Source organism: Moschus berezovskii, chromosome 11 (genome assembly GCF_049115385.1).
Source record: "Moschus berezovskii isolate FMDL1 chromosome 11, NW_MosBer_1.0, whole genome shotgun sequence".
In the NCBI taxonomy this organism is placed as follows: Eukaryota; Metazoa; Chordata; class Mammalia; order Artiodactyla; family Moschidae; genus Moschus; species Moschus berezovskii.
Genome location: NC_142470.1, coordinates 4,834,190 through 4,859,272, shown reverse-complemented (window position 1 = coordinate 4,859,272; position 25,083 = coordinate 4,834,190). Strand labels below are relative to the sequence as shown.

At 45.5% G+C, this 25,083-nt stretch overlaps 1 protein-coding gene across 2 annotated transcripts in view; it reads right to left on the bottom strand.

Annotated features, from left to right (window-relative positions):
• Positions 1 to 25,083, bottom strand: part of MED27 (mediator complex subunit 27) — a 227,305-nt gene that overhangs the window by 71,809 nt on the left and 130,413 nt on the right. For both annotated transcript variants that reach the window (XM_055400683.2, XM_055400684.2), the window contains exon 4: positions 11,457 to 11,550. In XM_055400683.2, the coding sequence (XP_055256658.1) occupies positions 11,457 to 11,550 (94 nt within the window). The remainder of the gene's footprint in view (positions 1 to 11,456; positions 11,551 to 25,083) is intronic.

The following is a 25,083-nucleotide window of genomic DNA, read 5'->3' as shown; positions in this document are numbered from 1 at the left end:
TAAGGGTTCTAGATCTGATAGGTAGAGTGCCTGATGAACTATGGACGGAGGTTTGTGACATTATACAGGAGACAGGGATCAAGACCATCCCCATGGAAAAGAAATGCAAAAAAGCAAAATGGTTGTCTGAGGAGGCCTTACAAATAGCTGTGAAAAGAGAAGTGAAAAGCAAAGGAGAAAAGGAAAGATATTTCCATTTGAATGTAGAGTTCCAAAGAATAGCAAGGAGAGATAAGAAAGCCTTCCTCAGCGATCAATGCAGAGAAATAGAGGAAAACAACAGAACAGGAAAAACAAGAGATCTCTTCAAGAAAAGTAGAGATACCAAGGGAACATTTCATGCAAAGATGGGCTCGATAAAGGACAGAAATGGTATGGACCTAACAGAAGCAGAAGATATTAAGAAGAGGTGGCAAGAATACACAGAAGAACTGTACAAAAAAGACCTTCATGACCCAGATAATCACAATGGCGTGATCACTCACCTGGAGCCAGACATCTTGGAATGTGAAGTCAAGTGGGCCTTAGAAAGCATCACTACGAACAAAGCTAGTGGAGGTGATGGAATTCCAGTTGAGCTATTTCAAATCCTGAAAGATGATGCTGTGAAAGTGCTGCACTCAAGATGCCAGCAAATTTGGAAAACTCAGCAGTGGTCACAGGATTGGAAAAGGTCAGTCTTCATTCCAATCCCAAAGAAAGGCAATGCCAAAGAATGCTCAAACTACCGCACAATTGCACTCATCTCACACGCTAGTAAAGTCATGCTCAAAATTCTCCAAGCCAGGCTTCAGCAATATGTGAACCGTGAACTTCCAGATGTTCAAGCTGGTTTTAGAAAAGGCAGAGGCACCAGAGATCAAATTGCCAACATCCGCTGGATCATGGAGAAAGCAAGAGAATTCCAGAAAAACATCTATTTCTGCTTCATTGACTATGCCAAAGCCTTTGACTGTGTGGATCACAAAAACTGTGGAAAATTCTGAAAGAGATGGGAATACCAGACCACCTGACCTGCCTCTTGAGAAACCTGTATGCAGGTCAGGAAGCAACAGTTAGAACTGAACATGGAACAGCAGACTGGTTCCAAATAGGAAAAGGAGTACGTCAAGGCTGTATATTGTCACCCTGCTTATTTAACTTATATGCAGAGTACATCATGAGGAACGCTGGGCTGGAAGAAGCACAAGCTGGAATCAAGATTGCCGGGAGAAATATCAATAACCTCAGATATGCAGATGACACCACCCTCATGGCAGAAAGTGAAGAGGAACTCAAAAGCCTCTTGATGAAAGTGAAAGAGGAGAGTGAAAAGGTTGGCTTGAAGCTCAACATTCAGAAAACAAAGATCATGGCATCTGGTCCCATCACTTCATGGGAAATAGATGGGAAACAGTGGAAACAGTGTCAGACTTTATTTTTGGGGGCTCCAAAATCACTGCGGATGCTGATTGCAGCCATGAAATTAAAAGACGCTTACTCCTTGGAAAGAAAGTTATGACCAACCTAGATAGTATATTAAAAAGCAGAGACATCACTTTGCCAACAAAGGTCCGTCTAGTCAAGGCTATGGTTTTTCCCGTGGTCATGTATGGATGTGAGAGTTGGACTGTGAAGAAAGCTGAGCGCCGAAGAATTGATGCTTTTGAACTGTGGTGCTGGAGAAGACTCTTGAGAGTCCCTTGGACTGCAAGGAGATCCAACCAGTCCATTCTAAAGGAGATCAGTCCTGGGTGTTCAATGGAAGGACTGATTCTAAAGCGGAAACTCCAATACTTTGGCCACCTCATGAGATGAGTTGACTCACTGGAAAAGACTCTGATGCTGGGAGGGATTGGTGGCGGGAGGAGAAGGGGACGACAGAGAATCAGATGGCTGGATGGCATCACTGACTCTATGGACATGAGTTTGAGTGAACTCCGGGAGTTGGTGATGGACAGGGATGCCTGGCGTGCTATGATTCTTTGGTCGCAAAGAGTCAGACACGACTGAGCGACTGAACTGAAGTCTTATCTATTACATATCTAACAAAGCGTTCATTTTACTTTCATCTTTATCCCTTACCTCATTTTTCACTTAGATTACTTCTACTGTATTAGAAAACCTAACATTTGTATATTAATACTTTGGCCTCATCATGACCTTTGTTTTCATCTTTTCTCAACAATTAAATACATTACACACTCAGTCCTTAGGCTGAAGTTTTCCCATTCATCTCTTTGGAGCATGAATCTCATTCTCCGGAAGACCCATTGAGACTGGCTAATGGGTACAGAATTCTTGTTTGTTTAAAATGGTTTGTCTTCAATACTTGAAAAGACATATTTATCTTTGATTCACAATTTCTTTGAAAATGCTGTTCTGTCAATGTCTTGCGTTGGATATTGTTTTCAAGACATTTGATGCCAGTTTAAATCTTTTGCCTTGTATGTTTTTTTTTTTGCTTGGAAGCCTTGAGGATTTGTTCTTCATCTTTAAAGTCAGCTAGCATTACTAGAATACATCTCAGACTTGATTGTTGTTGGTCAGTTTTCCTAAGTGCACAGTGAGACATTTCAACGTACAAATTTAAAACTTTCATTTGTAGGAATTTTTCTTAGATTACAGCTTTACATATTGGTTCTGTTCCATTATTTCCTTTTCCTTCTTCACGGACTCCAATTACGTACATGTTGTTTCTTCTCTGTCTGAGTTTCATTTGAATCACTTTTGCTCTGAACCCTTCTACTTCGTTCTTTACCTTATTTTTACTCTCTTGGTTGTTTCTCAGCCTTTCTTCAATGCCTTTTATTAAATCTCATGTGAATCTATTTTCCTTTCAGCATCGTGAGATTTAGCCTTAATTTCTGATAGCATCTTACCATTTTTCTTGTACAGTAAACCCATTTCATTTCTTCATCTTTTTGCCTGTTTCTAATTTCTGAATCCCTGATATAAGGATTTTTCTTTTTGCCTCTCCAAATGCTTGAGGATATTAAAACCAGCTTAGAGTGCTGTCTGTGTTAAATAGCTTCCTTCTGCTTTGTGGTGTTTGTTTCCTTGGGGGTGGGATTTCTTTAGTTGAAGTATTTATTTCAACATTTTATTATGAAGAACTTTCAATGTCGCAAAAATTGAGTTTTAGGATGAATACCTGTATCCTCATGAGCTAGATTCCACAACTGTTATCATTTTGTTCTAACATATATACTGATCTGTCTGGCCATTTATTTTAGTTTTTGGAAGAGTTTGAAAGTTGCAGACATTAGTACAGTTCATCCCTAAACACGAAAGCAAGCATGCCATTAAGCAGCTTAGAGTTAGTTAAAACAGTATCTTTTGAGGTAAAATTTACCTCCAATAAAGTGCATAAATCTTTAGAAAGCACCATTCTCCGAACTCTGGAAACTGCATACACATATAAATCAGATGTTATCAAAATTTAGAACACTTTCAGTACCACCATTTCCTCATGCCCCTCCCAATCTGTGTCTGCTGTATCCCTTCCGGTGCGGGACACACACACACACACACACACACACACACACACCACACACACACACACACACACACACACACACACCACACACACACACACACACACACACACACACACCTTCCGGTGAGGGGGTGGGGGTCACACCACACACACACACACACACACACACACACCACACACACACACACACACACACCACACACACACACACACACACACACACACACACCCCACACACACACACACACACACACACACACACACACCTTCCGGTGAGGGGGTGGGGGTCACACCACACACGCACACACACACACACACACACACCACAGACACACACACACACCTTCCGGTGAGGGGGTGGGGGTCACACACACACACCACACACACACACACACACACACACACACACACACACACACAAACACACACACACACACACACACACCTTCCGGTGAGGGGGTGGGGGTCACACCACACACACACACCACACACACACACACACACACACACACACCCCTTCCGGTGAGGGGGTGGGGGTCACACCACACACACACACCACACACACACACACACACACACACACACACCCCTTCCGGTGAGGGGGTGGGGGTCACACCACACACACACACCACACACACACACACACACACACACACACCACACACACACACACCACACACACACACACACACCACACACACAGACACACACACACACACACAGACACACACATACACACACACACACACACCCCTTCCGGTGAGGGGGTGGGGGTCACACCACACACACACACACCACACACACACACACACCACACACACACACACACACACACACACACACACACACACACACACCCCTTCCGGTGAGGGGGTGGGGGTCACACCACACACGCACCCTTCTGATTTTTATTCACCTTGTTGTGGTCCATCCTAAAATGTCAGGTAATGCCATCATACGTATGTACTCTTCTATAAGATATTTTTCCCTCAGCAAAAGTTACCGGGTGTGCAAGTGATAGCTCACTAGAATGTGCTTGTTTATTCACACATCATTTGCAGTGTGGGCATTCTTGGTCTCCTGGTCATGTTTAAGGTGTGCTTTTGTAGTTTTGTTTCTGCTTTTCCGTACTCTCTGGAGGATATGTGGAGAGACCTGAATTTAAATAACCATTCATAACACTTCTGAGTGTGAACATTCTCAAACACAAAAGAAGAGAGATTGACTAATATTCACCCAAATTAAAAAATTACCAAAATCTGCCACACTCAGATCCGATCCCTGGTCAAGGAACTAATATTCCACATGCTGCAGAGCAACGAAGCCTGCATGCCACAACAAGAGTCCTGCACCGCAACAAAGGATCCTGCATGATGCAACTGAGAGCCCAGGCAGACAAAAAAAAGAATACATTATATATACATATACTTAGAAATACATAGATTTGTGTTAAACCCTCCCTCAAAAAAGGAAGGAATAACCGTTCCTACAGGACAGAGGTGGGTGGGGTGGGCAGAGGGAACCTCACAGGGGTGTAGGTTGCAGATAATGTTCTAGCTCTGAGGCTGGGTGGTAGATTTACAAATGGTTACTTTATTATTAAATAAATAAATATGAAGGAGCCGATCAATGATGACAGTGTGATCATCAATTAAGGATTATGACTGACTTAACCTGAAGTTAAAACTTAAAAAGTCACCTGCCAGCCGTACCCACAGTCTGTGACAACGTCTTACCTCCTCCCTGTCTTCCCGCACTGCCTGCACTCCAACCGCCTAGCCTCCTGGGTGTGATCTGAACACGCCCGCTGGCCTGGGCTCGGGTCTTGAACGCTGTGCTGCCTCTCCTGGGCCCAGCTCCCGGCTCGCCTCACTTGCCACAGTTTTCACTGTTTTGTTTGTTTCTGCTCCCCACACCATGTCCTCTGTCTCTCTCCACCCCCTGTCCTATTCTCCCCCAGATCCCTGCAGCCAGCATATCATGCAACGCCTGGCTGGTCTCCCACCCATGAGTGCAATGCAGGTGCCCTGAGAGCAGGGATGGTGGTCAGTGCCGAACAGAACCCAGTACTACACCTCCCTCTCCTGGCGCTCAGGTTACTGAATAAATACACAAATGCTTCAGCAACCTAGCTCACAAAAGAGCCTGACGCTTGATCTGGGACTTACCCAAAAGGCCCACCTTCATCGGAACTCTAAGGGCACCATGGTTTAACATCATGCTGTTTGAAACGAGCTCCAAGATGACCCAACACAGGTGGGGAATGTGGCTTTGGGGATCTTCCCCAGAGCCACTGAACCAGAATTTCTGGGCATCCTGCCAGGAATATGCATTGTCCACAAACTACACTGGTGACTCTTGAACCTCTAAAGTTTGAGAACAACTGAACCCAGCAAAGGAATCAATGCCCAAAACAGTTAAGCAGTTTAGCTGTTCAACGGTCTTTCCCATTTCAGAGAGCTTGGGATACAGCGAAATGAGATGATGAGTCTCATGGTTTAAAACAGATGTATCGTTCAAAAACAAGGCCCGGATATGCTAAAGAAATGGAGGGCTGGTAAAAATGTACATTAAAGAGACTGATAAATGAGTTTTATCTGCTGCAAACCACATAACATATAAAGAAAGATTAATTTATAAGATATTATGGTATGTTTCAAATATCATGGCTGAAGGTTCATTTTTTCCATCTTCTCTTACATTTTCATACCTAGTAGATCAGTAAAACATTGTGGATTAATATTTTAAATGCCGAAAGGAGCCAGCTGCTTGTTCTAGTCTGACTCAGTTAAGCTCTTACAATATTTTGACTGTTTGAAGAAATTAATAATGGGATGTTAGGTGGTAGATTAACTGAAACTAAATATCAACAGAGCTAGATTTACTTTTGGATGACTGAGCTCATGGCTTCAAAGAACGGAAGCAGGATTTATTGTATCATGAGTTATTAACTTACACAACACGAAACAGCCCCCGAACAGAGCCAGCCACAGCAGTTAAGGCTTACGTAAGAGGCTGAAAGTTTAGATTTCACATTAGCCATGACTGGGCTGTCCAGGCTCCAGTCGGAGACCCCAGGCTCAAAGAGATGCTAGCAGCAGTTCAGATGATAACTGCCCAGAGAGTTCTGGAAGCAGGCTAGTACAGAGGCCTGTTCCACCTCCCCTAAGCAACAGGTCCCCCTTGCAGTCGTGGGGAGAGACCTACACACCCAGAAGAGAAAGACGCTTTTCTGTGTCACTCGTGGAGTCACACAGTGAACAATGATTCCGCCTCTACCTGCCCCCCTTTCTCTCCGCCAGCCTGTCTCCTGTGTCGCTGCTCCCGTGGGCCCACCAGCAGAAGCAGGTACATGCCTGGGCTTCCAGGTCAACACACAGCCCAGGCCCACAAGTGATGGCTCCTAAGTCTCACAGGCTCTGAAGCCTGAGGCCTCCAGGACAAGGAGAGGCGGGTTGAGCTTTTAGAGGAGCCACCTTGATCCCAAATTGCCTTAAAACACACCATTTCTATATACAGTCCTCAGCTTTTCCTTTCGCCTTCTACACCGTAAAGAAGCTACTGATGACAGGCTGGGACTCCCAGGAACCGATGTTTGTAGATCTACGGCACTCTGCTGCTTCTTGGCAGAGACTGCCTGCTGAAGGAGGAAACCAAACGGGGTCCACAAGCCTGCCTCCTGTTCACGGAATGCTCTAGAGTTCACTGACTTTATGCCATTTCCCCATGCATGCACACAAAAAAATCCAAAAGCCCCTCTGCGCTCACATACCAAAACCAGAAGAGATCTATACTGATGACAAGCCAGGGGAACACGCTGATCATGGAGGTCAGGGTATTAACGAGTCATTTCTGGACTGCTGTGTACAGCAGGGTGGGCAGCATGCCATTATATTTTACAAGTTGTGTGACTTTTGGAAAAAACTATCTACTCCAGTGCTCCCAACATGCCCCTTCCTCTGCAGGACAGGGGCCCGCACTGGCTCGGTGGCTTGGGATAAAGCTTAAAAATATATCCCAGTGTATGTACAGGAATGCTCATGCCACCATTATTTATTTATTTATTTTGACATGTACACACGGCTCTATTTATTTATTGAATTTATTTCTGGCTGCACTGGGTCTTCGGTGCCGGCTTTCTCTAGCTGCGGAGGACGGGGGCTACTCTTTTCTGTGTTGTGTGGGCTTCTCATTGCCGTGGTTTCTCTTGTTGGTGGAGCAAGGCTCTAGGAGCATGGGCTTCAGCAGTTGTAGCACTCAGGCTCAGTAGCTGCGACGTGCTGGCTCTAGGGCAAGCAGGATTCAGTAGTTGTGGCACAGAGGCTTATTAGCTGTGGCTCATGGGCCCTAGAGTATGCAGGCATCAGTAGTTGCGGTGCATGGGCTCAGCTGCCCCGCAACATGTGGGATCTTTCCGGAAAAGGGATCGAACCTGTGTCCCTTGCATCGGTGGGCAGATTCCTATCCACTGCCCCACCGGGAAGTCCTCACACTACCATTATTTAAAAAGCAAAACCAGAAACCACCCAAACACACAGTGACGGGAGAAAGAGTAAAGTGTGTATGGTCACGGACTGAACTATCACACAACCAAGAAGATGGTCAGATGGTCACATACAACCACCAACACGGCTGAATCTTAGAAACAATCACACAACATGATACTGTTCTTATAAAGTTCAAAATTCAACAGAACTCAATGACACGTTACTCGGGGATACATGTCCACGTGGGAACTCACACTTAGAAAAAGAAGAGGAGATGATTATCAGGATGGTGGCGATGTTGCTGGGAGGGGTGGGGGTTGAGGAGCAGAGCACATCGGTTATACTCTGCTTCTTAGGTTAGGTGTGAGCTCAGGCGTTCAACATTAGACTTTATAACTGACATACACATGACATGACTTAAAAAATAATAAGGAAAAATTACCTGCCTGGTAATTCTGGTCATCCAAATCTTTCTCTATTTTTTGACCATGCTGTATAGCATGTGGGGTCTTAGTTCCTTGACCGGGGATTGAATGCACGTCCCCTGCAGTGCAAGCTTGGCGTCTTAACCACTGGACCACCAGGGAAGTCCCTGGCCGTCCAGACCTCGCTCAGCACCGCCATGAACTACCATCAGGGACGGGAGCAAGGAGCAGCCTGAGGCTCGGGAGCAGCGTCCTGGGAGCAGCGTCCTGGCCCCACGGCCCAGGGGGAACCACCACCTCAGGTTCCTCACTCGCAAAGTGAGGACAGTCGGTGCTGCCTCCCTCGAGGCACGATGAGGGTGAGGGGAGATGAGGCTAGGTAAACCCCAGGCTCCTCAGGGACAGGGGACACTTACTGTGTCAGCGACTGCTGCTTTCTTGGCCCTGCCTCTCTCCCCCGGGGGAATGACCCCCTCCACTCCACGGTGGTTCTGGGGGCCTACCAAGGCAGAATCCCCCCAACCCCAGGGGGAGGAACAACCCCAGGCTAGGCCAGCGGGCGTCTTCTCCCAGGATGTATGAGCACAGGCATGGGTGAAAGGAGGGAAGGCAGGTGATGCCCAATCACTCAGGCCACAGGGTCCCAGAGGGACGCAGGCCTGCTCCTGACACCCCGGAGCCATCCTGCTTTCTGCTCTTCCTGACAGACAGCTCTATCTTCATGTCTGGGACCAGCCAGCATCAGTAAAGAGCAAAACAAAGACAAAAGGCAAGGCTTTTCGTGTTTAAGTTCATCAGAGCAGGTTTCTGTTGCCTGTACTCATGGAAGCCTGGCTGGCCTCCACATCAGTCTCACTTGCCTCCCAAACTCGCAGGGTACCTGCCTCCCAGATTCACACAACTCATTTCAGAAGAAGCTCCAGAAAACAGCTTTTAACTCTTGCCTGAACTTCATGCAGCAGTTCCCCACTGCCTATAGCATGGGCCCCACACCTCCTCCACTAGCCACAGGGAAGAGGCGACTAGCAAGGGTAGGAGGGGAGGTGGCAGCCTCCGGTCGTGCTCTCCGCCCCAGTGAAAATTCCCTTCGACTTCAGAGATGAGTGTGGCGGCAGTGGAATAGAAACCTGCCATCTAATAAAACATCATCTTTTAAAAGTAGAAGCCAAATAAAGCCATGATATTAAAAGTATGATTACCTGGCAATCTGATTCCGAATCAGATCACCCACTGCTCTTCCTGTAAACAGGCCCCACCTCATGTGAATTTCCACGTCAACTGGGGAAGATGACAGCTAGCTGGCCAGATGCACAGCGATCTGAATTAGCCACTCATGGCAGTCAAAATGGTGTGTATAAAATAGAATTCTGCCCTTGACTCAAGCCCCTAAACTCTCATCAGCCTATTAAAACAGAAGCTTGGTGAGAAAGCAGATGAGGCTGACAGGTCACTGTGAAATAAAAGCCCGCTCTCTCATGTGGAAGTAACTCTAATATCTTAACCCTGTTTACCCAGAATCCCGTTCTCTCTGCTCATTCCCATCAATGCCAAATTCCTACCTTCATCAGGAAATGGAAGCCCAACGACCCAGAAATAATCTGAGCAAACCTATCTCGCTGCAGACACTTTCGTGTTTATCTTCATTAACTCTTTGGTCCCTGTCAAGCATCCTGGGAGCAGGATTTATGTTTTGGCCACTGGGTTTAGAGGATCTTAACACGTAGACAATCTGTACATTTAACAGGGGGCAGAAAATACCACATGTTTTGTAGACAGGTACAAATTGTTTTCTTTTTCTAGTGAAAGAACACCATGTTATCTCATTCACTGTATTTTTTAACTGGAAGAATTTTAAAGAAAAGTAGCATGTCACCCAGATGAATGTCACTGAATTTTTTCTCACATGAAATCCCACCCATTTAATAATCCTGTGTCTTTTCCCCTCTTAAGAGAGGGGATTCCCTGATGGCTCAGTGGTGAAGAATCCACCCGCCAGTGCAGGAGACGTGGCTTCAATCCCTGATCTGGAAGATCCCACGTGCCTTGGAGCAATTAAGCCCACGCACCACAGCTACTGAAGCCCTCATGCTCTAAAACCTGCGCTCTGTAACAAGAGAAGGCACTGCAATGAGAAGCCAGTGCACTGCAACTGGAGAGCAGCCCCCCCTTGCCACGACAGAGAAGCCTGCCCAGCAACGAAGACCCAGCACAGCCACAAACACACAAAGCTATTTACACACACAATACGTCTGCCCTCTTCAGGTAAACGGACTGAGTGGACAGTCACTCATCCTGGGTGACTGGATATTTATAAAAGTTCACAAAAGTAACATGCTAAAGTCCAGGAAATTCACACTAGGCCCCCGAGCAGCAGTGCTGGCGAGACGTACAAAACACTCAATCTGAAGCTTGCTGCCATGACGACCATCAACAACCTCGCTTTTACTCAGTTAATTCTCCTCTTCTGCAAATGTGGAGGCTCCTCAATATCTGTGCTCTTCAAGTGTGTATAAGGACACAGAGCACCAGAAAAATGTCTCATCACTGAAGTCTCCAACACACCTGTCTTTGGTGAATTTATGCCAATACAAACATCAGTGGTGAGGTCACGGGGCCAACTTGCTCAGAGCAGAGTCACATCAGAAACAACAAAATCAGAAACCGTCAGTGATCAGGTTGCAGACACTTGCTTCAAATACAGAGTGAACTTTATAAACGACTTCCTATGAAACCTGTTTCTGTTTTAAGAGGCTGTTTTTATCAGCAGGATCCAACAGGCGAGCATTTCCATTGTCTTTGGGATACGACAAAACAGATTCACCAAAACTCATGAACTGACAGGTAATGGAGTCTCACACTGTACTTCCTGTCTGGGTAACTCTTAGATGGGCTCTGGGATTTCATTCAAAAGCAAGGAATCAGCATTCAGAATTTTTAACCTAGAGAATGCCAGTAAAGAGAAGAAACACGCTCTTTACCATCTAACTGGGACTGAATCTCCATTCCCGAGCACTGACAACACAGAACCATGCACATGCCCCAACAAACAGGTCAGACAGGACTTACCAGAAGCATGGCGGATGTCCCATTGGGCCTGGACAAGTGGATGGTCATTTCAGGGAACATCCGGTCGATGCGGCTGATCACGTCGTCAACGTATCTGACAGGAGGAAACACACGTGTTAAGAGCTGGAGCCCCACTCCGAGAGATACAAATCTACAGCACACTAGAGACTTCTCTTCTCAGTTTAAATTTTCATTGGTGAAATACATTTTTAAGAAGGCCAGTGGGATTTATGAGGCTTTCTTTTTTTTTTCTTTTTTAGCAAAAATGTGACTCCCGAGTTCCTCCTCTTGCTTTCCAGAACCATCCATTTTTTTTTTAGTGATTTCTTTTGCTATTTACCTCCGCATTTCCATGTGATGTGTTTTTAATGCCAGTTCTTGGTCTTTCATTTTAAGGTATGACCTTGTGGCTTTCCTCTATAGATCAGAATTCTGTCGCCTTCCTGGCTGCTAGGCTCCACTGACAGGGGCCCCTCCCTCTGTCCCCTGGTTTAGGGGTGGAAGTGGATTCCTGATTTGCTCACCTCTGCTTGCTTCTTGTTTCCTGTTTCCTTCTCATCTCAATCACCTCAACAGTCAATTCTCTGGATTAAATTTCTTCTGTTTTAAATCCCTGAAGTCATTTCCATTCTTCTGGTTTGCAGCTAACGAATTCAAATTACATCACAATTTTTGCTTAAATCAGTATTTATTGTTCACATTTTAAAATATTTGCTTATTTTTTAAAGGGAATTTTTAAAAAGTCTTTATTGAATTTGTTACAGTATTGTTTCTGCTTTATGTTTGGGGTTTTTTTGCATGAGGCATGCAGGCATCTTAACTTCATGGCCAGGGATTGAATCCACACCCCCTGCTGTGGAAGTCTCAACCAATGGACTGTCAGGGACATCCCATCTGCATATGTTTTTAATAACTGAGCCACACGGTGGCTCATGGGTAATTTATAGTTATTTTTGTCTTACTGGATTTTCACTTGATTAGTTTTCTATGTACATATTACAATTTTTCCCCTTAAACTCTACCTGACTCTAAAAACTTCTCTCACTATGGTCAAACATATCAGACAATCTATCAGTTTCCATTTTTTTTCTGGAAACATCCCTCTGAAAGGCAGTCTTCTGTTTTTCTGACCCAAATGGAACCTGTATCTCTTAAGATTTAATAATCATTGAGATTACCGACACTAAGCACTCAGCATGGCATATACTAAAACCTCAAAAATTATAAACACTCTCACTGGACTATCATGGGCAATTATGGGTAGTCTGCAAAGATGCCCTCTCTTTGCAGGAAGACTCCCTTCCGCCTCCACCACCCCAGTGGAAGCCCACTGAGGAAATGCTAACCCACAGCATCAGCAGAGCTAGAGCTGGGTCTGGCTCAGACCCTCAGAGGGGAGAATCACAGAAGCATTTGTACTCACTGTCCACAGTCACACGGCACAAAGCGGGTGCTGACTCCAACAGCTGAGACTCAAAACTATCTGTTTAGGCTTTTACATTTGACTTTATACCCGTCAGACACGACAAATCAAACTACATGTCTATCAGATCAGGGACATGGAAACGCTATGTTCTCTTGGGGAAAGAGAGAGATTAGCTCTCCACTCGCAACATGAACAGACTTTAGTGTGAAACTTGGCGCTCACGGGAGAGAGCGGACAACACAATGCGGTCAATATTAACATACATACTGTGGGAAGTCAGAAAGTAATCTTGCTGATTAACTTATCAGGTTTTCCTTAGAGAATGCTCCATGCAGTTTTAGACTTCAAGTTGACAAAGGAGGAGACCTCTAGAAGGCCCGGTGGTGAGGAATAACGCTAGGAAGACCAGGGCAGAGATGTGTGAGGAGAGGTGGAGGTGCCGTCAAGGCTACTTGTCCCTGCAGAAGAGGGCTGCTTGCAGGGAGACTCAACGTGTTCTTCAAGCATGTAAGTAACAAACTCAGGTACCACACAGTCATATTCCACCCTGAGAAAGGACCATAAGAGGAGGTTGTGGCATTAAAAAGCAAACTAGCTCTGAAAGAACAAGAGGTGTAAGCGGTACTGCTTAAAGGCAGGGCCCTATAAGGCCCTATTTCTGTAGACTTTGAAAATGGTTTAGAAAACAATCTTTCCTGGATGGCTGAGAGGAAGACTGGCAAAGACATCATCTCCATGGTCCTTCCTAGATTTACAGCTTCATGATGCACAACCCTGGCTCTAAGCTTAAATGCTACAAGGAAATGAAAAGATGAAGAGAGGAGGAAATGAACTCATTTTTCATTACTACCTCCTGTTTCTGGAGATGATGGAAGACATGTGGCAAGATTCGTGTCAAAAGTTGACACCAAGTCACTGGAAACATCTCTGTATTTACATACCTTTTGCTAACTCTATGTGTATGGTTTAAACTTGGTTCTTTCAGACTCAGCAGGAAGCAAGAACCTGCTGTCCTGTGTGGACGGAGGTCATTGCTAAGGATATGCTGATGGGGAGGGGGGCTGGCAATGACTTCTGAACGAATCCTCAATCAATAGCCATCATAGCTCTGGACAGCAGAATGCAAATGAACGTGCAGAACTTCATCACAAAGCTATCCTCATCTGCTCTTCCGTGTACCATTCACCTTGAAGGGAATACTTTCTACAACACTTGTGTCTCTAATAGGCTAAGAACTTAGGGGGATAGGTAGGCTAGGTGATGATTCCAGAACCAAGTTCAGGGTGTAGACTTCTAGGATACTAAGCCAACTACCTGACTTGCTTTCAGCAGGAGCCAGAGTTCTGAAAGGGCAGACAATAAATGTTTCTGGCCGTTTCTGGAATCCTTTATATGTGAACTCTTCACTTGCAAAGGAAGGCCATGGAGGGGGAAAAAGAGTCCCTAGGAGAAATATCTAACCCTGTGGACACAGGGAAATAGAGAGGTCTGGGGCGGTATCTTTTTGTTCCCTCTCCAACCAGTGATCTCAGATAAAGCTCAGCAAGCTCGATCCAAAGATTTTATTAAGCACAAATGCATTTCAAGGAGATTATTTTCCCTTCCCGGGCCTAACATAAAGGAGATGCAAATATCCTTTTTACAGGTGACATTATGTAGTTGCCAAAAAGAGAAAAAGTCAGCTGCATCTTTCACTGAGGAAAACAATGTCTAAATCCTAGAAGCAAAGAAGCAAAACATTTCATTTTCAAGTAGACCCAACCTTCAAAACGCAAATCCACCACTAGTGACTTGACAGAAATAAGGACAGCTTGAACGGCAAGTTAAAAAGCTGGAGGCTGAGGAGATGACATTTTCTTTCTGCCGGGGCTGGGGGCTGGCCTGGCAGGGGGTCCTGGTTTCCTTTCTGGCAGCACCTTCCAGGCGGTGTGTCCCGCCAGCCACGCCAGTGCGTGCAGAGCTGGGTGTGAAGGGCCAGGACAGGTAGGAACAACGCGCTCCCCACCCTCCCACACGCCACCATATGTTCCACTCTGCTCTGTGGCAGGATCGAATTACTTTAATTTTTACCTTTGGAATATAGGCAAACAAGCGCTAACACAGCAGTGGTGACTAGTTTACACTTGAGCAGACGTGGTGCAGAGCGACATTAATTTAGTGCCAAATTGAGCAGTGAGTCACAATTTGCACATATCTGTCAACCTGTTAACAGGGTAATAACTTGGAAAGATTGCTGTTCCTATTTACATTACAGAGGCCTTTCGAAAACGGAGAGCTGCTTCGTTCTCCCTCCATGAAGCACGCAGCCCATCCGCTGGCTGGCTGGGCCAAGAACCAGGCTTTCAGAAACATAAACTCCTAGAAATCACAGGTTCAGATCAAGGTGTGATTCATAGCTTCAATATTTTCAGGTAGAAAATGAATCTTTAAGCAATTAAGAGAACTTAGTTTCCCTGTGCCACCCGCCACTCCCAGTTACAGTCAGACTCTCAATGGTTTCTGATCCCATCTCCTTAGTGCAGTTGACGGTTCCTTCTCAAGGTCTCCAGAGGCTTCCTTAGCACCAAGCTTCAGTCTCACCTATCCCAACATCTCTGCTTCATCAGAAACAATCATGCCGTTCTCAGGTCCCTAATATTCATCTCTGAAGCCCTATAAACCTTGTTCTCTTCTGATTTTCTTCAAGGAACCTGGCTTCCTCCTGTAAGTGTCTTTAATCAGAGAATTAACACTGGGACCCCGGAGGTCCTCTTACTCAATGTCCGTGTCACTCAAGGGACTTAACAGCATCTCTAAGAGGTGGTCTGCTTAAGTCAATAACCCTGGAGCACAGTTCACAAGGCAGCCCCACTCACTACTGGACCACCAAGCTGCTTCCAACCCACCAACCAGTGTCCTCACCCGAGTCCCCCCTTCAGTCGTGAGCCCTGTGAGGCCACATACAGACACTTCCTCTGAAATCTAAGGCTTTCTGCAAACACATAAAAGACTACCAGGTTTTCCGGCTTATCGGTGCTTTTAACTGTTTCTTGGATCACAGATCCCTTTCAGAAGGTGCTGAAAACAAAAACACATGTCTGCGCACAATTTTACATACAGTTCTCTGCAGTTTATAGGTCCCTTTAAGTCCATTCATGGACTCCAAGTTCAGAATAACTGCTCTAGACCTGTTCTAGAATAGAGGTATTTGGCTTTCTTTGTTCCTTTCTGAATGGTAAACTGTACAGTATTTTTCAATAAAGCTATCTTCATCTTAGAAATAAATATATATCAGCCTACAAGTGAACACAGTGAAGTGTTGTATGGGGGTACAATGGATCTCCTAGCTCTGATTATCTTAAAATCATGCTTCCATGTTGAAGTCCAAGGTTAATGTTTGTTCTTCAACTACTGCCTCTCACTGCTAATCTTTTCAACAAAGGCAAAGACCTACTTCTGTGACCTTAGAGGTCACCTGATAGTGAGTAAACCTTTCTGCCCTGACAGCCACATCATACCTGGGCTTTACAGAAGCTCCGTGCTTCTATAAAGAAAGGGCCCCCTGCCTTCTGCATAACCCCTTAAGGCATAAGTCAGGGGCAAACTCAACCTCAAGTCCTAGGACGGCCAAGTCCAGGTCTGGCCCCGCCTCCTCCCTCCATGATCCCAGCAGGCTCGCAGCACCTTGCAACAGGGTACATTCTGCATTCTCTGCCTGGAGGATTTGTCTGGTAACTCCTCCCACCCCCATACCCAGCTCAGCTTTGGGCTACAGCTTAAAGGACACTTCCTCGGGGAAACCGTCTCTGACACACCTCCTGGGCCCCCATCACTCAGTGGCCTTCATCTCACCTCTATGGCACTTTTTAATCCTCTCCGTGTCTCCTGTCCCAGCTGTAATTAAGCAATTTTTCCGAGTGATTATCTGTTTAATGTCTATCTTCCCAACAGGTCTCTCCATGGACTCACATTACCGCCTTCTTTAGAAAGGCGGAACCCCAGCACATGGCCACGGTACCTGGCACCCACCAGATACTCCTCAAATATTTGCCCAAGAAAGAGACAGGACATTCAAAGTAAGCTATGCAAATGCCAGTTGGGCAGTTATGAAACAACTACAACACAAAGTTCTCTTTAGCAGATGAAGATTTGAGGTGTTGAAGAGTTCATTACATTAGCCAGCAAAATTCACTGCCAGCAGCAGCCACAGAGCCCCACAGAAGCAACCTCAAAGAAGGCAAGAAGAGACGCTTCAAAGTCTTACTGCTTAAGACATGGCTACAAAACCCCTGCATCTGTTTTAGGAGCTCAGTGCCTCCTGGAAGCAGAAGCCTTCTGAAGATGTACATTGCGTTATCAACATGCCAGTTTTCAAATGCTGTTTTTAATGAACTAATTAATTCTGCAAAAACATTAGTACAAAGATGCGTGCTACCAAATCGGGATTACAATACCCCCAAATGATAGCAAGACAGAACGTGGAAGACATTTCTAAAGATACCAGTTTTGTAAAACATTAGTTCTCTCCCTTACACAATGAAATACATGGCAAAGCAACTGTCATTAAAGCCTTAAAATAACTTGCTGGACAGATGGCTTAGCTCTCTATAAAGTCTGACCCCCTTCTCAAAAGAAAAAAAAAAAACAACCAACAAACCTGGACTCCGGCCAGTGATCCCGTGTTAGCGAGATGTTTAGCAGCTCACACCAGATATTTAAATAGCATTTACCCCACACGGTGCATACAATACATGCTGTTCATTTTCTCCACCCATACAAAATCTGAAAGTTAGGAATGCAGATATTAATAAACCACCTTCTTGGGGAAAGGGTAATGCCCAGGAGATAACAAAAAGGGAGCAATTTACACCATCTGAAATTAATTTAAGATTTTCCTCTACACCTGTCCAAGAATGATGAGACCGGGTGGACTTTGCTGGTGGGTGGAAACAGAAGGGGGTTTGTTTAATTACTTTGTGAGAATGAGATTGCCTGAAACTCCAACTATTAATCTCAATATGCTGAAGAAAACAGAACTGGGAACTTACGTCAAACTTGCTCACTCCTCCCAATTTGGTCAAACTTCTCAGGTTTGTAAAATATTGGAATCAACATGTCTTTATAGACATGTTTATCTTCCCTGGGTTGGCAAGATCCCCTGGAGGAGGACATAGCAACCCACTCCAGTATCCTTGACCGGAGAATCCCAAGTTCAGAGGAGGCTGGTGGGCTACAGTTCATGGGGTCGCACAGAGTCAGATATGACTGAAGCGACTGGCAGCAGATGGCGGTTTAGTCGCTGTTGGGTGCAACTCTTGAGATCCCATGGACTACAGCCTACTGGGCTCCTCTATCCTCAGGCGAGAATACTGGAATGGGTTGCCATTTTCTTCTCCAGAGGATCTTCCTGACCCTGGAATCGAACCTGGGTCTCCTGCATTGCAGGCAGATTCTTTACCGACTGAGCTATGAGGGAAGTCGTAAGCAGCAGATGAGTTACAGACAAAAAGAGGAGCTTAGAGTCCTTCACTGTCTCTCACTGCACCCACTCCCTTACCACGTCTACCCGACTAGCTGCCTACCTACTGTTAGTCTCCTTCGGGAAAAGCCACTCAGGGACTTCCCTGGCGCTCCAGTGGTTAAGAATCCACCTTCCAATGCAGGGGCCACAGGTTCGAAACCCTAGCTGGGGAACTAAGATCCCCCATGCCTCGGGGAAACTAAGCCCCAAGGTGTGCAGCACCTGCTGAGCTCACATTCCCCTGGAATCCGCGTGCCACAACAAAGTGCCCACACAGCCAAAGATAAATAATCAGTAATAGACCTGAGGGTCTGCGTCTTACCATAGGAAAGAAAAGACACCCAAAATTTCAAAATCTCTTTATGGAACCTCAGCACCTAAGAAGATACAGATCAAGAAGGCACGCTTCCTTGGAAGGGAGCTGCAGCCAGGCCAGGGATGTAGAAGAGCGGCTTCTTCCTCTTCTCCGTGAGCAGCCGATGAACTCTGGACTACATCGGTGTGCAACCTGAAGAATCCCCTGGGCAAGCGAACGAAAGCTGCCTCCATTTCCACAAGGTGAAATCAATGCACACTCACCGCCTGGTGACATATAGAGTCTACCCTCCCTTCTTCCATCAGGTACAGCAGCCCAGTGAACCTTGGTGATGTACAAACTGGAACACACAGCAAACACCATCACAGAGACAGAATGCTTCCTGTACTATCCTAGTTTGTAACTGTCCCTATTACATCTGTTAACAAATATCTATTGAGTGCCTTGGGCTTCCCTGGTGGCTGAGTGGTAAAGAATCCACACGCAACACAGGAGTCATGGGTTTGATCCCTGGGTCGGGAAGATCGTCTGGAGGAGGAAATGGCAACTGACTCCAGTATTCTTGCCTGGGAAAGCCCATGGACAGAAGAGCCTGGTGGGTATAGTCCATGGGGTCACAAAGAGTTGGACATGACTGAGTGACTAAACCATCAAAACAGAGAGGTAGTGCTCACTTCGGCAGCACACAGACTGAAAAAAAGGAGAGGTAAAGAGTTTAGTTTGTAAACTACCCCTATTGTATCAACAAATATTTTAACGAGTGTCTACAGTTGTCAACAGTTACTGTGTGGATTTAAAAAAAAACCCAAAACTGGAATGAAAGGTGGGATAGAGGTTCAAGAGGGAGGGGACATGTGTGTACCTATGGCTGATTCATGCTGATGTATGGCAAGAACCAACAGAATAATGTAAAGCAATTCCTACAATGCAGGAGACCCGTGTTCGACCCCTGGGTTGGGAAGATCCCCTGGAGAAGGAAATGCAATCCACTCCAGTATTCTTGCCTGGGAAATCCCATGGACAAAGGGGCCTGGGAGACTATAATCCATGGGGTCGCAAAGTTGCTTGGACACAACTCACTCACTGGTTAAAAATAAATTAATTTAAAAAAATATTGTATTAGCTGGCTCCCAGCAGGCTTTCTCTGGAGGGATGGGTCCAGCCTGTGCTTTCTCCTGGAGGAGTCAGGCTGAGCAGGAAAGCAGGCCTTGCTTTCCAGTTTCCACAGCACTTATGTGTTCTTTATCTTGTTTGATCCCTCACCAAGGCTGTAAAACAAGAAGGGCAAGTGCAAAACTCCTGCTTTATAAACAATAGAAAAAAGGAGGTTAAGAGACCTGCCCGAGGTGACAGCACAGAGTGGCTGAGCTGGCCTCAAACTGGACCTCTCTGATCCCCACCCCAGGGTTTCCCTGCCCCGCCCTGTGGTACTTTACAGGTCTGGGAGGACAGCACGGAAAAAGCAGACTGCCCCTTTCTCATTCCCCAGGCTTTAGAAGATGACAGAAAGTGAGGGGTAGCGTACTGACAAAATAGAATCAGTGTATGATTTTCTCTCTTCCCAGTCGTTCAGTAAATACCCACTCGGTGCCTCACTGGGCCCAGGGACACAGGGATGCTCTGGTGGTCTCTGCCCTCTCAGGGCTTACACTTCATTTGGTTACAAGGCATCTTCCTTCAGAAAAAACAGGACAGCTAAGTTAAAGTTCTTTCCATTCTCCTGTTGGGAGGAAAATTAAAGTGCAAAGTTGGTAGGCTATAGGAAGGGGCGGAAATTGGTTTTATTTTATATTAATAACTAGGAGGTAGACGTTTTCCTCAACTTCTGCTCTTCTTGCATTAAAAAATTCATTCAGATACTGGTGGGTCCTAGTTTTCCCTAAAATGTTTAAACAAGGTATTAAGCTTAGGGAAGAATTTACAGTTTCACTCAGGATCTACCTCTTCTGCAAGCCCTTCCATGTTACGGGCGGGGAGGGGATGTCTGTGTGTGTGTGGGAATCCCAAACAAAAATCCACACTGAGCTTTCCAACAAGACCAATTAACAAGTTGTTAAATCGGTCACCTATGTCAGAGCTGCAAAAATGACCCCTGGCTCACAGCTCACTCACTCTCTCACACTGGACTCCAGTAACCAAACTCTTCCCGCAGGGGAAGGGCTGGCCTGGGCTATTACTGCATGGGTCCCTGGGGTTCCCACACCTGCTGGCACCTTTAGAAACAGTTCCTTTACTAAAGACCTCTCACACTGGAAATCGTCCCTCTGCTGGAGTCTCCTCCCGGAACAATAAAAGATTCTTTTCAAACAAATTCTATGACATTAAAACCAACCCTGCAATTCTCCTGCTAGAGTAAAAAAGCTGAAAAACAGTTCAATTAATTGAGAAGACTGTGAAGTACAACTTTACAGCCACTCTGCTTACTTAATGCAACATCATTCGTCAACAAGTTATTTCCTGGGGTGTTATAACCATGGGATGTGGCTAGTTTTGAAATTCATGGCATTTAAACAGAATCATGGAATCATAATGAAAGTATCTGTCTCCCTGAGAATCAGTCTGCTCCTCTTCTCACGGCTCCTTCCTCCTTAAATGCACCGTGCCCCTCCACACTGCAGACACAAACCGTTCCTTCACAGATCACTGCCAAGCGATAGTTTGCTCTTCCCCTCCAAGTTCACTGTCCAGTTCACATTTGCCCCAGAGCAACAATTTCAAAAATGTGATGTGAAACTCATAGATTGGTATGTGGTATGGACAAGCATTTGCCTTAAAAAAAAATTATTTATTTATTTATTGATGGCTGTACCAGCACATATGGGATTTTAGTTCTCTGACCAGGAATCAAACACACATGTCCTGCATTGGACATGCAGAGTCTTAACCACTGGACCACCAGAGCCATCCTGTATGGATGAACACTTTCAACTTAAATATATGTATATTGGAAAAGACCCTGACACTGGGAAAGATTGAAGGCAAAAGGAGAAGGGGGTGACAGAGGATGAGATGGTCAGAAAACAATACCCACTCAATGGATGTGAATTTGAGCAAACTCCGGGAGACAGTGGAGGACACAGAAGCTTGGCGTGCTGCAGTCCATGGAGTCACAAAGAGTTGGAAACGCCTCAGCCACTGAACAACAGCAACAACATATAGAAAAGCATATAAGTAGCAAATAAAACCTGTGATTTCACAGACATTATTTCTTAGAATGAGGGTAAATTTTAGAAAATGAGTTTATTTAGCGAAAAATATGGAACTAATAGAATAGCTGACTAAAGATTATGGCAAACATCCTATAAGAGATTAAAAATGACTGAGTTTAAAAACACCCTTCAAATAAACCAGGTAATTAAACAGCTTTGTTTCGAAAGGTTTTGCTTGTCTTTGTAGATTGTGGGTTTTTTAATTCTAAATGAATCTTCGCTTTGGATCTTAAAAAATCTGTTGTCACTTATACATCTGGAGCTATTGAAAACAGGATATGGATAAGCATCCTCGAAGGGGTGATGTGTTTAGGTCAGCAATACGGTGAAGCAAGGGCCGTGCTGATCAATCACCCTGGGCGCTGACTGCACAAGAATGTGCGTCTGGAAATCTGCGACGTGAGCACGAAACAGAGGCCTCCTTCACAAAAAATAAAATGGCTTTCAGTCTGGCACTAGCATGCATGGCCACCGGCTCCAACATTCCTTTTGCCACCCTCAAAAGGAGTGAAAAACTGTACCAGAACATAGTTCTCCAGTGGAGCCAAATCTCGGATTCTACCCATGGCGGGTGATGCTTAAGGCAACCTGAGCAAACTCTCAGAGAGCACCCCCTACAGGATTACGATGGCCTCACCGAACGAGAGCCAACTGAACATTTATCAGATTACCCTACACTGAGAAGGCTTGCAGTAGTCTTTGAAATCATGGCTGAGAGAACCCTGGGTCGGGCGCGGAAGGATCTGGGCTCTCTCCTCGTTCCTGCTCACTCACAGGCCACAGTGGGCAGAACACCCAGCCCTTCCAGCTCTGGTCTCCTCTTCTCTGGACGAGATGACCTCAACAGGTCCTTCCAAATCTAGTCAATGCAGCACCCTTCCGAAGAGCTTACTATACACACAAAGAAGTGATTTCACAGTTTCCAAAGACTGGCTGTCTTCGAATGGTGCAAATGGTAATTATTATAGAAAATCCAATGAATCAGAATACCCTATTCCTTAACCTTCATGAATAAGTGAAATCTACTGTACTTTGGTAAAAATTTATCAGGGTTTTAACAGCAGGACTACTTGAAGTATACAGTCCTGGCATAAAACACATTGCCTTTGTCACTGTCTAGTGGGGCCCGTTACTAGAAATATCTGAAGAAACATATAACTAGAAAGGACTCCCACAACCAAGTCTTAAGACTCAAGATGAGTCTCTTAACAAGAACCCCAGGAAACAGCCGTTCTGTAATCAAGGAAATTTTCAGGAAGGACTCTCTCCACTAGAGTTCACACATGAATATCTACTGCAGCCGAGTGGGCTGCCCTAATGTGGTGAGCAGCAGACTCAGAGGGCATGTGTAATTAAAGGGCACACAACAAATACATCTTTCACTTGAGGATCTCAGAATAAAACAGATAAAAACAAGCATTTACTTGAATGCTAATGGATTTAGGAACAGAAGCCAGGAGTATAAGCATCCAGGTCCTTAACTGCTCCAGCCTCAGATGCCCATTCTCATAAACAGAAGACCCACTACAACCAACGGACGCAAATGTACTCAGATTTGTTTGTTGCAAAAGTCACTACATGTAACGCTCCAAATATCCCCATATACCACTACCCGTGAAGGCTCTAAGGCAGTTCTGACCTGTCAAGGCGACTGTGTGTGCACAGGTGTGTACATGCATTACACGCGCACGCACACAAGCATTTCAGTGGGCAGAACAGGCTGCTCAAGAGTTGGGGACGCAGCTCACAGGGATGAAGCATCTGTATCTCCTGCTCGGATCCCACAGTGGTCCTCGACACGGAGGACTCGGCCAAGCCCCTGCAAATGAGGCGACAACACAGTGGGTCCAGACCAAATGCCCAGAATCTGGAGGACTCTGTAAAAGGGGAGCATCAGCCCATCGTGGGAAAAACAGGTGCAGCACCAAGGCGCTTGATAGGAAACGGACGACACACTGGAGAGCATGCTTAGAAGATGGACACACCGAGCCATCCTCTTCGGAAGCAAGGTGTACAGACCACGAGGGGAGAGCGCCTGTCTCTAACAGAGAGGTGACACGGTTACTCCTGAAACATGCAAATGGAAGTTGCTGAGTGAAGACAGATCAATTCTTCTTGGTCGATGAGAATAAGAAGAGAGAGTTCCAGCAGGGAACACGGAGGTTAAATGTTAGGCAAAACTTTACAAGTAGACGGACTGCTAGTAGAGGAGAGAGGCTGCCACGAGAGGCACGGAAATGACCGCCTGTGGAGACATTCAGGGTTAAAACCTGACACCTGCCTCATTATACCCGAATTATTCCTGCCACAGTTCAGGAGAACGGGAGAAATGTACCACCAGAAAGGTCTGCTCTGATCTAAAGGAGGAAGAAAACAAGGAGGTTAAAATCCTGCTTTTCAACACTTTTAACCCTCTGGTATAAGTGAGGGTTTTACCCACTGGGCAAAACTCTTGACCCTTTAACCCATCACATGCCTTTGAAAATGCTCTGCATCTGCTGCAGCAGGCAAGAAGTCAACACAATGGCGACTGTTTCGGAGAAAAGAAAGGCAGGCTTTCTGGAAGGTGGCACTGGGTAATACACAGCACACCCAGACAACAGCACTTCTTCCCTGCCTGCCACGCTCTCTGACATTTCCTGGTCTTAATTCAAAGCTTGCTTTCCTTGCTGAGTTCCAAACAGGGGCATATTACTTGTTGTTAAGAAATGTAAAGTGTTTAGGCTTGATTAGCATGACCCAGAAACTTTTCATCATTTTCAGGAAGGTTCTAAGGGCCTGCTAACAAGTCTGGGAAATACGGCTGTTTTTTATTTTTGTATTTAACAGATTTCTATTGTAAATGATGACTGACCATCAGCCTCTGTGTTCCAAAGCCTAATGAAGGCAGCAGGGTCCAGATCAGAACTCCCACCTTCATTAACTAGCCAAGGAATCCCGTGTGTGTGTGTGTGTGTGTGTGTGTGTGTGTGTGTGAAACTCTGCTTTCCACGATCCCTTCTCATCTAGGCTGGCAGAGTCCACATGTGTCCACTGGGACTTGAACGCTCTAAGACTAAAAGGCTTTCTGCTCACTCTCTGAGATGACAAGGTGGAGAGTGTCACTTCCAGTACTCTTTTTCCACCATGAAAAGGAAGGCATTTTAGCTTATCTCCCTGTTTGGAGATACATTCCA